This window comes from Astyanax mexicanus, chromosome 14 (genome assembly GCF_023375975.1).
Source record: "Astyanax mexicanus isolate ESR-SI-001 chromosome 14, AstMex3_surface, whole genome shotgun sequence".
Lineage (NCBI taxonomy): Eukaryota > Metazoa > Chordata > Actinopteri > Characiformes > Acestrorhamphidae > Astyanax > Astyanax mexicanus.
In genome coordinates, this window is record NC_064421.1 from 33,746,191 (window position 1) to 33,762,590 (window position 16,400).

General features: G+C 40.9%; 1 protein-coding gene across 8 annotated transcripts in view; it reads left to right on the top strand.

Moving 5' to 3' along the window:
• The window catches only part of ltbp1 (latent transforming growth factor beta binding protein 1), a 244,512-nt gene that overhangs the window by 171,388 nt on the left and 56,724 nt on the right, over positions 1-16,400 (top strand). For 7 of the 8 annotated variants that reach the window (XM_049464179.1, XM_049464180.1, XM_049464184.1 and 4 more), the window contains 6 exons: positions 4,032-4,157; positions 6,324-6,443; positions 9,271-9,393; positions 12,549-12,671; positions 14,619-14,744; positions 14,867-14,995. In XM_049464179.1, coding sequence (XP_049320136.1) covers positions 4,032-4,157; positions 6,324-6,443; positions 9,271-9,393; positions 12,549-12,671; positions 14,619-14,744; positions 14,867-14,995 — 747 coding nt within the window. The remainder of the gene's footprint in view (positions 1-4,031; positions 4,158-6,323; positions 6,444-9,270; positions 9,394-12,548; positions 12,672-14,618; positions 14,745-14,866; positions 14,996-16,400) is intronic. The other variant, XM_049464185.1, reaches the window with a different exon arrangement.

The window sequence follows — 16,400 nt, forward strand, 5'->3', positions numbered from 1 at the left end:
CTCTGTCCAGCTATACACAGTCTATGTAATTGTGTGCCATGCAGCTTGATTTAAGGCGTGTGGGTGTGTCTTTGGTATCATGAGGGCACAAAAAAATACGCCTTGTGCAGCTCGCAATGTGCAAAAGGCATTAACTAATTTTCTTAATTAATCAAGGATGCGATTTGGGCATAGCGTAAAATAATAAACCAATCAGTGTGTCGCTTGCCATTCCCTTTAAGAGCCAGTTGCACTCTGACTTTTGTGTGTCTGTGTTGGATACTGACCTGGATTCTGATAGGAATGAGCATCACAACGCACCTTGCACAGGGTGTAAGACAGGGCCCTTCATCTGGGTGGAGATTCCTTGTTCTGCGTGTACCTGCGTGGGTTTCCTCTGGGTATTGCAGCTTCCTTAATGCCTTACTGCCCAATGGACAGTTATTTTCTGATTAAGAGTATGCTGTGGGACATTAGCTGCTGCATCTCCTCTGTGAGTTGCATGTTTAGAGGTAAACAGTTTGTAAAATAAACGAATTACAAATCAACTGGCTATATGCCATTGTACAGCCTGTGAACCAAAAGTCCATGGCTTGTAGTGTCTCTAACTTGTCGCTACAAATCTTATGCTTTCAAAGCAAATGACTTTTGTCGCTTGTCGCTCTGTTGCCTGCTAGAGTAAATGCAGGGTTAAGGGGTGTTTATATGCTGCTTGTAGTTTGGTTCCAGGTAAACCGGTCTGATTAAATCATAAATTATAGTAGTATCAGTATTAAACAACATTTACAAAACAAAAAATCGATCGCATTTTTCGGACTATAAGGTGCACCAGATTATACAGAGCATTAAGCGTCACTAGTAAGGATGCCTACATGGAAACGAGCAAGGGTGTCGCCATGTTTCCCTTCTAATAGGGAAGCTGGGAGAAAAAATATGGGTGAAAAACGTTTATTTGAGTGAGTAAAGTGCTTCTGTTTATTAACAGTAAGCTTAGGTTTCCAAAATTTTGTCTAAGGCTGGGTGCAGCAGCATTAGCATTAGCTAACAACAGCAAGTTCGTCCCACGTAGCTTGATTCAACTTGACAACACGCAGACTGCAGTTCAATATACTGTCCTCTGAATGGTGGAAGACCTAGCACTGCGGTTAGCGGCTAATGCTAATGCTGCTGCACCCAGCCTTAGTGCTGGAGAAACTTCACTGAAAACTCACACTCATAAAGCTGTACTTCAGTGAAGTGGCTTTACTGCTCCTTAATGCCTGACTGGTAGAATTCATACTTAAGGCGCATCTAATGATCTAATTATCTAATTAAGTCGCCTTATAGTGAGAAAAATACAGTATACCTTTTAATACGTTCATTGCCACAGGACATGGTAAATTAAAGTGTCAAATTGTTGGTTGCATCCCAATCTGCACATGTTTTTACTTCAGTGAGGCAGCTACACTAATGAATGAAATTGAAATGTTGACTAGTTTTGAAACTCTGTGTAGTGTGGGGTTATGGGATTTGGGACACAGCCCCACTGTGTCAACTAAAGAGTCAGATAGAAGCAAATAAAGCACAGAAACAAAAGCAGTAAGGCGTAGATAGCATGATATTCTTAGAGGGGCTGACAGGTGTGATACGAGATATTGGGGGGTTCTGTATTTATATTTATAATAATATCTGTACTTTAAAGCTAATTAAGCTCTGGTCAGTAGGCTGAGCAGTACATACTCTGCTCAGTACCAAACTCCACCTGTTCCCCTGTGGGCTATTACCACTACTTCCTCTGAGCTCAGTGCAAATGAAGTTTATTTCTGAGCAGCTAAAGCCCTATTCAACATGGGTCCTGCCCTCAGAATGCACTAAATGTAGCTCGCCTGCTAGCTGGGTTAGCAGGCTAGCGGATGAGGGTCAGAAGCGGGATCGTAATGAACGTTGTCCCAGCTGTTTGCCGACCACAAGGCTTCGTAGCATGTGTGGAAGTGTTTCTCCATCACTGATGTCTTCTTTAAAAAAATGCATTTCCACTGCATGTTGGTAAATTCAGATGGAATTTTTTTTTCAGAAGCTCAGAACCTTCTTCCAGGCTTAATGTAGCAACAGTCTATTGCTGCAGTGCAGGTCACACTGGACATCATAATATAACTCTTGTTTTTTTTTTTAAATAGATGTGCCAGAAAAAGATTCTCTGACAACCTTTTACTGGATGGTTCTTTGGAAGACCATCAAACTAGTGTAATCGTTAAAACTGGCAAAAGTCAGATCCAAAGTAGATTTACATTACATCATATTACATTACCTTATTTTTCACACTATAATACACACCCATAGACTGTGTATAGCTGGACAGAGCATCATCTCTCAAAAGTGGAGCCACCAGAGGTCGGGCGCCCCCTGCTGTTCGGTTTCAGAAAGCTGTGTAACCCCACCCATCCCCATACGTGTCAATGGCAAAACAGACAACTTTCAATCATGTTTTTTTCTTTCCAATATACTGTATCTCTACCTCCATTATTTAAATGCAACAGCTAGTGTAACCTCTGCTTATATTGTCAATTTTTTATATCCCCACAGAATTCATTTTTTAAAAAGCTATTCAAAAAGGTGTGGTTATTGTAAAAGGGCTGGGTTACACCTAGCCAGTTTGGGACCAATGACTGTGTGTAGCTCTGTGGAGGCAGCCCTTAGGGGCGGGGTTATTTAAATGAGTAGGCTGTCTCTCCACAGTCTTTCTTCCTCCTCTGGTCTCTACTGCGCAGACTCGGGTTTCAGGATCGCCAACATGGCGGAAGATTTTGGCTTCATTTTCATGGAATGAATGGGAACGGCGACACGGCGTCCATCTTTTTTACAGTCTCTGTGCACACCAGATTATAAGGAGCACTACCAATAAACGTCTATTTTCTGGTCTATTTTCATACATAAGGCACACTGGTTAATAAGCGCTGAATGTTAATCTACACAGATTTCTCTCCTGAAAACTGTTTATTTGGGTGAGTAAAGCATTTCTGTTTATCTACATTAAGCTTAGATTTCCAGATTTCCACTAAGGCTAGCCAGACAGAGCTACACTAAGGAACCCTGAGTGTCCCACATAGCTTGTTTAAACACTGTAAACGGGAACGCTACACTCCGATATACTCACCTCTGAATGGCTAGTACTAGCTAGTACTAGTGCAAAGTGCGGTTAGTGGGTAATGCTTATGCTGCTCCAGCAGTGCTAGCCAGGGTTAGAAGCAGGCTACAGGTCAATAATATTTACTTCGGAAAGTCAGAAGAGCTAGCGGTTAGCACGGTTAGCGGATAACGCTAATGTTGCTCCAGCAGTGCTAGCTGGGGTTAGCAGCAGGCTACAGGCCAATAATATTCAAGGCAAAACAGGGCCTGAAGAAGGACAAGGGGAATAGTGGAATAGAGGAAGAAAGGAGGGGAAGAAGGAAATGAGGTTAGAAGTAGTTAGTTTGTTGGAGGTGTTAGGAGAGTATGTGTTCTTTGAAGAGCTCTGTCTTCCGGAGTTTTTTAAAGGTAGTGAGGGATGCTCCTGCTCTGGTAGTGGAAGATAATTTGTTCCACTATTGAATGAATTGCTGCTTGTCGCTGCATTGGTCCCTGCTAATGTAAATGCAGGCTTATATTTTGGTTTCAAGTACCAGTTTAAGAACTACTTTCCTTTTAAAGCATTGCTTTAAGACATGCCTTAGTGGCACCTTCATTTTTAAATATACTCCGGAATGTCGTTTGTCTTTACCTGTAGTTTTTTTTCCTGTTTGTTTTATGGAATCTAGCGGATTATCTTTCAAGAACAGCATGAAACAATAACCGGTATGAATGTTTGATTTCAGTGGAAGCGCTAAGTTTATTCTGGAGCGCAGTTCTTCTTTATGTTTCCACTGTTCTCCTTCTTCTTTCCATCGCTCCATTTGACATCTGTTAAAGGAGAGACAATGAGGCCCACCCAAGGCCAAAGGAATCCCTGGATATTCTCTCCAGAGCTGGTTTAATGAATATTGGGCTCTCTCTCTCTCTCTCTCTCTATGTCTCTCTCTGTCTCTCTTTTCTGACAGATATGAATGAATGCGAGGTTCCTCGTATGTGCCCTGAGAACAGTCTGTGTGTGAACACACTGGGATCCTACAACTGTCGGCTCTGTGACAGCGGCTACAGACTGGGCCTGAGTGGACAGTGTGAAGGTACTGACCACTCATCATCAACAGCCACTTCCACAAGTCAGACTAGAGGACTCATTTAATCACAATCTCATCAAATACTGTATCTATAGACAGGCCCGTTGTAACAAGGCAAGCAAACTAATCAATTGCTTGGGCCCCTGAGCTGGCCTTGGGCCCCCAGGCAATGACTTGTGCTTATGTTTGTAAAATGAATGCAACGACAAACTGTGCGAGCAGCCCTTTATATTCCGTGACGGCCACTGCAGGAAATTACAACAGCACTTTTAACAGAATCCCCTTAAGGGGGCTCCTCCCACTAGTTGCTGACAGTAGCCAGCCAGTCAGGTTTGTGTTTCCTGCAGCGCGGTTAGCAGGTAATGCTAATGCTGCTCCAGCAGCAGTGTTCGAAGCAGGCTACAGACCGAAAATTATCACCTCTGAATGGCAAAAGAGCTAGCGCTTAGCTAGCGGTTAGCAGCTAATGCTAATACTGCTCCAGTCTCGAGACTCAGTGTTGGAGAACTAAACTATAATGCTGTAGTATAAGAACAAAAAACAAGACAACAGTAAGTAATAGATTACACAGGATAAATTAGGTTTAAATTAAGGTTTAAATTAGAATAGCAACAACATAAATGGATACTGTTTTTGTCAGCCAGCTACCTGACACTCGATGCTTTTAACCACCTAGTTAGTGCAACTGATAAAATGCCCTCACATGCTTTGAAACAGTCCTGTCTACAGTTATGGGTGCACTTGGATGAACTATATTAGCTGTATAGAATGAATAGTAATAGAACTGTATTTGTCGCACTATATGGCGCACTGTAATATAAGGTGCACTTTCAGTAAACGTCCATTTTCTGGTCCATTTTGATACACAAGGCACGTTATGTGACACTAGTAAGGAGCAGGGGTTTTGCCATGTTTTCCTTCTAATTCAGCAGGTCTTGCCGCTGGGTGATCTGTAAAGCTGAACTAAGTTAAGTAAACAAAACTTCTTAAATTCTTAAAAAAACATTTTTTTTGCTGGATGTTAATCTACACAGATTTCTCTCCTGAAAACAGTGTTTATTTGGGTGAGTAAAGAGCTTCCGTTTATTTACAGTAAGCTTAAATTTCCAGATTTTCACTAAGGCTGGGTGCAGCAGCATTAGCATTAGCAGGCTAATGCTGCCTGACAGTGCCACCCTGAGGAACCCTGAGTGTTTCGGTACACCAGGGCGATATTATAACTAGCGGTCCTACAAAAAAAAAGCTCCCACCCAAGCTCTAGTGCTGAGATTAGTGAGTAATGCTTATGCTGCTGCAGCAGTGCTAGCTGGCGTCAGCAGCAGGCTACAGGCCTGGAGAACTAAACTGAAACTCCTGTATAACTCTGTACTTCAGCCGAGTGGCTTTACTGCTCCTTACAACCGATAAACTGATAAAATTCATACATACTGATGATTTTTGGGAAAATTAAAGAATTAAATTTTAATTTTAAGTGTGCCTTATAGTGCAAAAAATATGGTACACTTTTTTTCAGTTTTCCTGAATGGCACATTTTTATTGAGTCAGTTTTTAAACCTCTTTAAAAGATGCCTGATGCATGTAGTGGAAGTAGTTACACAAGCAATCGTTTCATATTTCATGATTTCATTGTGTTTTTACATGTGGGTTGTTCAAACATATTAAACCCACATGGATCCACATTATGAGAATATAAAGGACCTCCTGACCCTGTTAAGGAGCATTAATGATGGCTAATGGGGGATGTGGGTAAACGTGAAGTGTGAAGTTACCATCTGCCGGCTCCGGTACTGAAGTGTTTTTGCAGTTAAGGTGCTTTCTTTCAGATCACTTCATTAATTACAGCGAGGCATCGCATCCAGAGCTGGAGGGAATGGATGAGCTGTGCTCCGCCCAGGCCCCTCGCTTCACTCTCACCTCTCTGTGGGACAGCAATAATAGCCATCAATAAGAGCGAGCCTCTCTGCCAGATAGTGAGCTGCCTGGGCCAAAGAGTCACCGTCAGGCTGCCAAATAGTGCTCCAGATAGATGAGTCGGTGCTGTCAGACGCTTCCTAAATCTCCTGTGCATTCTTCTCTTCCTGTTCTCATTCATTTATGACTGTCTTATTCCCCTCTTTCCTCTTTCTCTCTATCTGTTCTGCTCTCTCTCTCTCTCTCTCTCTGTCTTCTCAGACGTGGACGAGTGTCAGGATGGACGAGTGTGTCCGTCCGGTCTCTGCTATAACACTCTGGGTTCCTTCATGTGCAGCCCCTGTCCTGAGGGGTTCCAGGGCAGGGATGGTCAGTGTGTGGGTAAGAAATCAAAAACTGCAGCTTCAAAACACGTAGACCAACACTGGTTACATTATTCGCTATGGAAGACCATTTCCACCATACAATAAATAATATATTTAAATAATATATACATTAATATTTTTTTTGTCTTGCTATTGTGTTATTTTAGGGTACTAAATTGTTATTTTAAGATCTTATCTCATTTCTTTGAGATTTTATCTTGTTTTTTTGAGATACTATGTCATTAGTTTGAGATACCAAGTGATTTGAGATGGTTTTGAGATACTAAATTGTTATTGTGAGATACTAAGTTGTTACTGTACGATACTAAGTTGTTTTGAGATGCTAAGTAGTTTTTTATAAATCATATTAAAATATATAGTTATACTAAAATAATTATACTAAGTAATTATTTTAAGATACTAAGTTGTTATTTTGATATGCTAGGTCATTATTCTGAGATACTAAGTTGTTACAGTGTGATGCTGAGTTGTTATTTTAAGATGCTAAGTTGTCATTTTCAGATATTAAGTTGTTACTGTGAGATAATAAATTGTTATGTAGAGAAGCTAAGTTGTCATTTTGAGGTGTTGAGTTGTTACTTTGAGATACTAAATCATTAGTTTGAGATGCTAAGTTGTTATTTTCAGATATTAAGTTGTTACTGTGAGATATTGAATCGTTATATAGAGAAGCTAAGTTGTTATTTTGAGATGTTGAGTTTTTACTGTGCGATGCTAAATCGTTATTTTGAGATCACTTTATTTTGAGACACAAATACATTATTTTGGGATACTTATTTCATTTGCGAGATGCTGTTATTATTATTATATATATAAAGTCATAATTAGTGTTTAGACGCTTTATAAAGGCTCTACTGGAGAAAGACTACATTCATTTACATTAGATTAAAATTCCAAAACTGAAGAACATCTACAAATGTACAAACTAAGTATTTCAAAATAATGAATCAGTATGTCAAATATTGCAATAGATAGCTAGCTAGCTAGCTCGATAGATAGATAGATAGAATTGTTATTATGCTTATATAATATATATATATATATATATATATATATATATATATATATATATATATATATATATATATATATATCATCTCTCTGTGTCGGACCACCACTGTAGTCTCCTTTGTAAGGCCAAATGAACAATGCTTGATTCTTCAGCAGATTCAGACTGTGAGCTTGTGAACTGTTCCTGTGTGTGTGTGTGTGTGTGTCACCTGGGGGCAGACGTAATGGTCTTACTCCCCTCCAGCTCTCCCCAGTTCTATATGAGCTGACTGCGCTGGTCTCTGCTTCTCTGACCTACTGAAAGATCATAAAAGTTATAGAGCGAGCGTACGCTGGAAATTCACACTGTTATGAGGACTATAAATCTTTCTGTGAGAGTCGGTGTGCTTAGCACTAATATTGTACTTAGTGGGCGGGCGGTGGAGAATTCTACGGTAGAGTATCACACTCACCAGCCTATTCCCTGACCAATCACTTTATTAGAGCCACCCCACCCCCACCCTGCAGCTCCACCTTACTGGAGGACTGTTAGAGACAATACAGTATTTTAGGTAATATTAATAAATATTAAGTAAAAGACAAAGATCTTGCGACATGGAACAGTAGTGCAATGGCAGTGCACAAAACACTAGGTTCATAGCCTTTAAGTAGACTTTTAATAGGCGACAAACAATAAATAAAATAAATAAACACAAGATCTGACGCAAAAAAACACATTTTTGTATGATTATTTTGTCTCAGATAAACTTTGGGCCCAATTGTACACTCTGCACAAGGTGCATCAAGATGCTCATTGCTATCACACACCCTGTCAACAGTGTATTTTCATGCCTTTCACCCACATGTGGTGGTGTGGAAGTGAGGTGTGTTCAGGTTAATATCTGGTGTGTTTCTATCTTGGCAGTGGGAAATACAGGTGCGCCACTGACTGAATAAAACCCTGACAACGGTCAGCACTCAACAGTCAGTCACCCAATCTTACCTTAGCCGTATGTGTTGTACGTGTTGCATATGCTCAGCGTGTGTACACCCTCGCCCGCTTTTACATCAACAATAAACAGAACAAAGAATAAAATAACGTTGCTGTTCCCTTAAATGAGCTGCTGGTGTATCTTCCTTCGTAGCATAAACGCACAGGTCAGTATCCTCTGCTGAGACGCATAAAGCATCACGCTGTTAAGATACAAATGTGCCAAAGTCATCAAAGTTCAACTTGCTCTTAAAGGGATTGACAAGTGGCACACTGATTGGTTTATCACGATACGCTCAAAACACACCCATGATTAATTACGAGAATGAATACATGCCTTTTGCACAAATTTACAAAATTATTATAAATACCATTATAAATTATTATAAATACCATTAGGAAATTTCCCATTATACTGTACTGTATATGACCTACAAGTTTACCTAAGATAGCTTTGGGGAATGACTACACAATGACAGTGACTGTCAGGAAAAACTGGAGGACACACCCACTCTGTAAATAGATAGTACCAACAGCCAATTCAACTCAATTCCACTCGTTGAAATTTAATCTACTAAGCCACCACAAATGTAAAGCTAACTAGATGTTTGATCAGATGTTTAATCAGACGTTGGATCAGAAGCGTTCTCGATGTCAGAAACAGGTCAGGGATGAATGGGATAGAGGGGAACTGATTTCAGATGGACTACAGTCTGTAATTGTACCCTGATATAATGAATCGTTTTATAAAGTGGATGGTGAGAGGACGTCTCGGTGTGAGACTCTCAGACACAATGCTCTGGTGTGTTCTCACTTTGTGTCCATTGTCTGATCTCTCCAGATATTGACGAGTGTCTAGACAGACTGGCCTGTGCCCACGGTCAGTGCTCCAACCACGAGGGCTACTTCAGCTGCACGTGCGACGAGGGATTTGTTCCAGCTTCTGATGGCAAGGCCTGCATAGGTAATAAACAAATCAAGAACACTTGTTTGATGATTTGCTGATGGTACATGAGCTCATAATTAAACTAAGGACCTTCACAGTGGAAAACTATAAAACATATGATACACATACCTGAAGTCTGTGTAATACTGGAAACATACTAACTACATATAGTCCATATGGAAACAGGGTTCCGCAAGTACACACGGTAAAGGAAATAATGATTTGATTCTTTTCTGATTTTGTAAGTTTGCCCACTGACAAAGACATGGACAGTCTATTATCTTAAAGGCAGGTTTGTTTTAACAGTAAGAGATAAAATATCAAAAAATAAAACATTCAGAAAATGACTTAATCTATCAATTATATACATTTATTTGCATTTGGCAAAGAGAAATAAGTATTTGATCCCCTACCAACTATTAAGAATTCTGGCTTCTACAGACCAGTTAGAGGCTCCTAATAAACTCGTTACCTGCATTAAAGACAGCTGTCTTAAATTTCTGTCACCTGTATAAACTGTATAGACTTCTCTCCACAGACTCAATTAGCCAATCAGACTCCAACCTCTACAACAGGGGTATTTATTTAGAATTCATATAACTGAATCATAACACGAGTTAACATATTATATATATATATATATATATATATATATATATATATATATATATATATATAAAATGTATGATACATCCCGTGAGGTTGTTTGAACTATGATAAAACATATATGTAATAATAATAATATGCCTCGCTGGCCAGATTTTGTGTACATTCCTCCCCTTGTTTTTCCGCCAGTTCTCGGGCTCCTTATCTCTTTGTATAGCCGTTTTTTCCTTGCCGCGTCCCAATTTGGGACCAATTGTACACTCTGCGCAAGGTGCATCAAAATGCTCATTGCTATCACACACCCTGTCAACAGTGTATTTTCACGCCTTTAACCCACATGTGGTGGTCTGGAAGTGAGATGTGTTCAGGTAAACATCTGGCGTGTTTCTGTCTTGGCAGTGGGAAATACAGTTTGCGCCACTGACTGAATAAAACCCTGACAACGGCAACAGTCAGTCGCCCAATCCTATCTTAGCCGTATGTGTTGTACGTGTTGCATACGCTTGGCGTGTGTACACCCTCGCCCACTTTTACATCAACAATAAATAGAATAAAAAATAAAATAACATTTTCCCTTAAATAAGCTGCGGGTGTATCTTCCTTCATAGCATGAACGCACAGATCAGTATCCTCTGCTGAGATGCACAAAGCAATGCGCTGTTAAGATACAAACGCACCACAGACATGCCCTAAATCAAACTTATTATTATAAATACCATTATAAATTATAATAAAGACCATTAGGAAATTTCCCATTATACTCTACTTTATATGACCTACAAGTTCACCCAAGATAGCTTTGGGGAAGGACTACACAATAACAGTGACTAGAGGACAAAGCTGCCAATTCAGCTCAATTCCACTCATTGTCTTTTAATGTACTAAGCCACCACAAATGTAAAGCTAACTAGATGTTTGATCAGATGTTTAATCAGACGTTGGATCAGAAGCGTTCTCGATGTTAGAAACAGGTCAGGGATGAATGGGATAGAGGGGAACTGATATCAGATGGACTACAGTCTGTAATTGAAAAAAATAAAAAAGAACAGCATCTCGTTCAAACATAGCACTGAACTACAACTCTACATATTCTTACTGGTGGCAGATAAACTGCTTGCTCTTTAAGGAGACACCCCCCAAAGCGGTGAGAGAAAGCCATTGGGAGCGATGCCACGTCGCTGCAGTGTGAACAAGAAAAGTTGCGCCGCGTTAAATAACCACTGTCACAATTAAATTCTTCTCTGTAGTTTATCGGTTTGGGTTCGCATTGGACAACGTCTGGGTCTGGACCCGGACCGTGGCCCACCTACTAGTGACCCCTGCTCTACAACATGGGCAAGACCAAAGAGCTTTCTAAGAATATCAGGGATAAAAATCATACACGTACATAAGGCTGGAATGGGCTACAAAACCATAAATAAGTAAGATGCTGATTGAGAAGGGGACTACTGTTGGTGCAATAGTAACAAAATGAAAAAAAAAAACCAAAATGACTGTCAATCAACAAAGATCTGGGGCTCTATAAAAAAAATCTCACCTTGCGGGGTAGCCTTGATCATGAGGAAGGTGAGAGATGAGCCTGAAACTGCAGGGGGCAAACTTTATGATGCCATAATGGATTAAAATCCTGCAGCGCCCATGAGGTCCCCTTGCTAAAGAAGGCACATGTGCAGTCCCGTCTGAAGTTAACCAATGAAGACCTGGATGATTCTGAGAGTGATTGGGAGAAGCTGCTGTGGTCAGATGAGACAAAAATAATGAGGGGAAAAAGCACCACCTCCCTAACCAGGAAGAGCCAGGTCAGTTGTGCTCTCTCAGGGATCTGGCAGCTGATGGCAAACTGCATGACCCAGCATTTGAACCAGCAACCTTTTTAATTTTTTTGTTTTTTACCAGAACCTACAGCCACTATGTGAGTAGAAATACAGGGTGATATATATATATATATATATATATATATATATATATATATATATATATATTCCTCAGTAGATTGGATTACATTGCAGAGCATGCAGATTTATTTTATTTTTGTGTAACATTCTGGTTGGCTCGTGGATTTGATTTTTAGTCTCTAAAACCACAAAAAGGAAGACATATTTCTGTCTGGCAGCAGCTTCTCGGATTCATAGGAAAGTCACGTCGGAGACCGCCTCGTTCGATTAAAGTCCAAAGTTCCATCTTGCGATCCTGATGGCCACAGCGGCGGCGCATAAATCACGGGGAAACGTCTGGCGAGGTCTCGCTCTCTATCAGCGGAGTTTGTGGGCTGCTGAATCAATGGCTGATATTTGGAGTTGTGTTTGAAAAACATTAAGCATACGGAGGTGTGCTGCGGCGCCGCTCGCGTCAATATGTTTTACAGTAATCATAAAGCATGGCAGCAGCCTGAGGGGAAAGCAGTTCTGAGGCCGCGTGATGAAGGCCGCAGTGCGAGGTGTGAGTTATGATACTGTGTGTTTTTGCGGGTCTGCGCTTGATACCGGTGGTGTATCGAACCAGAAAAAAAAATAACACAATGTGAATATAAATAAATGTGTGTGTGTGTGTGTGTGTGCGCACTGCAGATATCGATGAGTGCCAGGACGAAAGCATGTGCACAAGGGGTCACTGTCAGAACACAGAGGGCTCATTCATCTGCAGCTGCGAGACTGGGTTCAGGCTGGCTTCATCAGGAGAACAATGCGACGGTATGGGACCAAACACTAACACACAATATCCACACACACATAACCCACTGTTATGTGACATATGGTATTTAAACATGAAGACCTTTGATATTCATTTAAGCAAATCAGACAGAGGTAATATACAGTAAACCCACTGACAAAAAAAAAACAACTAATGCACCATAAAGGAGTTGTTGGAATTTAATGGACCTACAGTGCTGTGAAAAAGTATAAGGAACAGAGAGCACAATTGGCCCTGCTCCCTCTGGGTGGGTAGATGGCGCTCTCTCCACATCACTCCTAGGGTGATGTCTGCAGCACAGGGCATCTGTGAGCTGATGTATTGGAACGCAATGCAGCAGCTCGGAAAGAAGCGGTGGCTGACTTCACATGTATCGGAGGAAGCATGTGTCAGTCTTCACCCTCCTGGTGTGTTGGGGCATTACTAGTGATAGGGGGAGTCCTAGTAAGTGGGTTGGGTAATTAGCTGTGCTAAATTGGCAGAAAATGGGGAAAATTTGAAATAAAATTATGAAAAAAACAGAAGAAAGTATTTGACCCCCCTTCTTTTGGTTTTGTTTTTTTGATCACACTTACATTTGTAAAGGAGTCCTTCCCCCAAAATCCGCTTTTGCTTGTTCTTTGTGAAATACTATAGGTCTGTATATGCATGCTCCACATGAAACTCTTCCTTAACCTCCATTGTCTGCAGTAGCGGCAGAAGTAGAAAAGAAAATCCTCAGAAATACAAGTTTATCTCGTGAATTAGTGTTCATGGCCATCCACAGACAGAGCCGAAGTCGGGCTGCAGCAGAGCCGACACTGTCTCATCAGCTAAAGAGCTTACAGCTCTGTTTACCCAGCTAGTTAATGTTAGCTATCTTATGTAAGTTACTATAGGTTTAAATTGGATCTCCGGTGGATTCTATGTTTTGTCGAGACCTTAAATATACACTTGAGAAGCACGGATTGACGACTCAACAACTCTACAGAACACCAATAAAAAATGGCCGCCGTTTGCATTGGATTTTATGATATAGACGGACTCTGGGGCTTCGACGTGGTGAAGCTGCTCAAGCACCGAATCTCAAAATCTGAGTTTAGTAGAGCTAGCCTACTTAGAGCTGTAAAATTAACTGTGTGTGTGTGTGTGTGGGGGGGGGGGGGGGGCAGGTAGCGTTCTCTGATACAGTGCTGGTAGCCAATCAGAGGCGGTATGTTTGCATGTATGAATATTCATGAGCAAGAGCCAAAAGCTGTCTTTCTTCAGAGAACTCTAATTCAGTGATCTAAAGCAGGGCTAAATAGAAACACCTGAGCATATTTTTTAACTGGCAATGAGTCTTTTAAAAAGTCCTGAGGATCATCAAGATGGTTTTGGGCAAATGTGAGAGTTATTTTTGTCAGCAGTGGTTTTCTCTTCAGAACTCTCCCACGGATACCATTTTTGACCGGTCTCTTTCTTCTTAATGCATCATTAACACTGACCTTAACTGAGGCAAGTGAGACCTGCAGTTTGTTAGATGTTGTTCTGGGTTCTTTTGCGACCTCCTGGATGAGATGTCCATGCCCTTTTAGAGTAATATTGGTAGGCCGGTCACTCCTGGGAAGGTTCACCAGTGTTCCATGTTATTTCTATTTGTGAATAGTAGATCTCACTGTGTCTGCTGGAGTCCCAAAGCCTTAGAAATGACTTTGTTATCTTTTCCAGACTGAGAGATGATCAATGTAAGTGTGACAAAACATCTGTAGCTAATATGTTCTAACACATCATAAAAGCCTCTAAACATGGTGGAGGTAGTTTCACCACAGTGTTATAAGCCATCCAAAGTGATAGATGCAAGTGATAGATGCAAGTGTCCCCCTATCGTCCCTCCAACATCATGAACAGTTCACATGTATTTGAGTCTGATACTGTGTGTGTGTGTGTGTGTGTGTGTGTGTGTGTGTGTGCGTGTTCATAATTAGATGTGGATGAATGCCAGGAGTTGACAGGGCTGTGTGATGGCGTGGGGCAGTGTGTTAATAACATGGGCTCATACTACTGCAACTGCCCACCGGGGTACAGACAAGTCAATGGCACCAGCTGCCAAGGTAAGACTTGTACACACCATCACACACACACACACACACACACACACTCATACACATATACACACACTGACAAATGCCTGCTGTCTCCTTGTGTGACCGAGTTCATCCCTCTATCTGCGCAGATGTGGATGAGTGTGTGGAGGAAGCTCATCTGCAGCTGCATGACGGAAAGTGTGTGAACACAGAGGGATCCTTTCTCTTCATCTGTGAGCCTGGATACATGTTGACGCAAGACCCTCCCGGCTGTGAGGGTAGGTTCACACACACCCTCTCACCTGCACAAAGCAAACGAGTATTTGCCATAACATTAAAACCACGTACAGGGGTTGGGCAATGAAACTGAAACACCGGTCATTTTAGTGTGGGAGGTTTCATGGTTAAATTGGAGCAGCCTGGTGGCCAATCTTTATTAATTGCACATTGCACCAGTAAGAGCCGAGTGTGAAGGTTCAATTAGCAGGGTAAGAGCACAGTTCTGCTCTAAATATTGCAATGCACACAACATTATTATTACAAATTGTTGGAGCACGTCTTGCTGGCGCATCTTTGACCAAGACAGCAAGTCTTTGTGATGTATCAAGAGCCACGGTATCCAGGGTAATGTCAGCATACCACCAAGAAGGACCGACCACATCCAACAGGATTAACTGTGGACGCTGTAAGAGGAAGCTATCTGAAAGGGATGTTCGGGTGCTAACCCGGATTGTATCCAAAAAACATAAAACCACGGCTGCCCAAATCACGCAGAATTCAATGTGCACCTCAACTCTCCTGTTTCCACCAGAACTGTCCGTCGGGACAATAAATTATTGTGGTCTAAATCCAGGTGTTTCAGTTTCATTGTCCAACCCCTGTATATGTGAATATATGTTTAAAGCATTGATCATGTGGTATATACTAGTGCATCTTAAAAAAGTTTAATATCATTGAAAAGTTACTGTATTTCAGTAATTCAGTTTAAAATGTAAAACTCATATATTTTATAGATGTATTGCACACAGAGTGATCTATTTTAAGTGTTTATTTACTTTACTTTTATTGTTGATGAAAATGGCTTACAGCTAATAAAAAACTCAAAAGTCAGTATCTCAGAAAATTAGAATATAATATAAGACCAATTGATACTTTTGGCAGTGGGGGCAGTGCGCCAAGTCCTGCTGGAAAATGAAATCTGCATGTCCATAAAAGTTGTCAGCAGAAGTGTGTGAAGTGTAAAGTGCTGTAAGATTTTGTTGAAAAGCACTGCACTGATTTTAGACTTGATAGAACACAGTAGATCAACACCAGCAGATGACACGGCTCTCCAAACCATCGTTGAACAACCTTTTTTCAGCAGGATTTGGCACACTGCCCACACGGATAGGTAGCTGGTAGTAATGTGGGACGAAGTAGGTAGCTGCATAAAAACAACAAAATTCTAGATTTTTAATTTAGTTTGTTGGTACGCTTTGTTTTAATGCACTCCCTGGTTTTGATTAAGCAAGGCCTGCAGTAAAACAGAACCTGTAACTGGACTAAAAAAAATTCTGCACTGACGTGGACCTATCCGGCACAGCTTTATTAAACATTTGGCTCTGCGGTAAAGAAGTGGCTATTGATCATTTACAATATTGAAAGGATTAGCTGCTAAATATTATGTACCATATTTTTCGCACA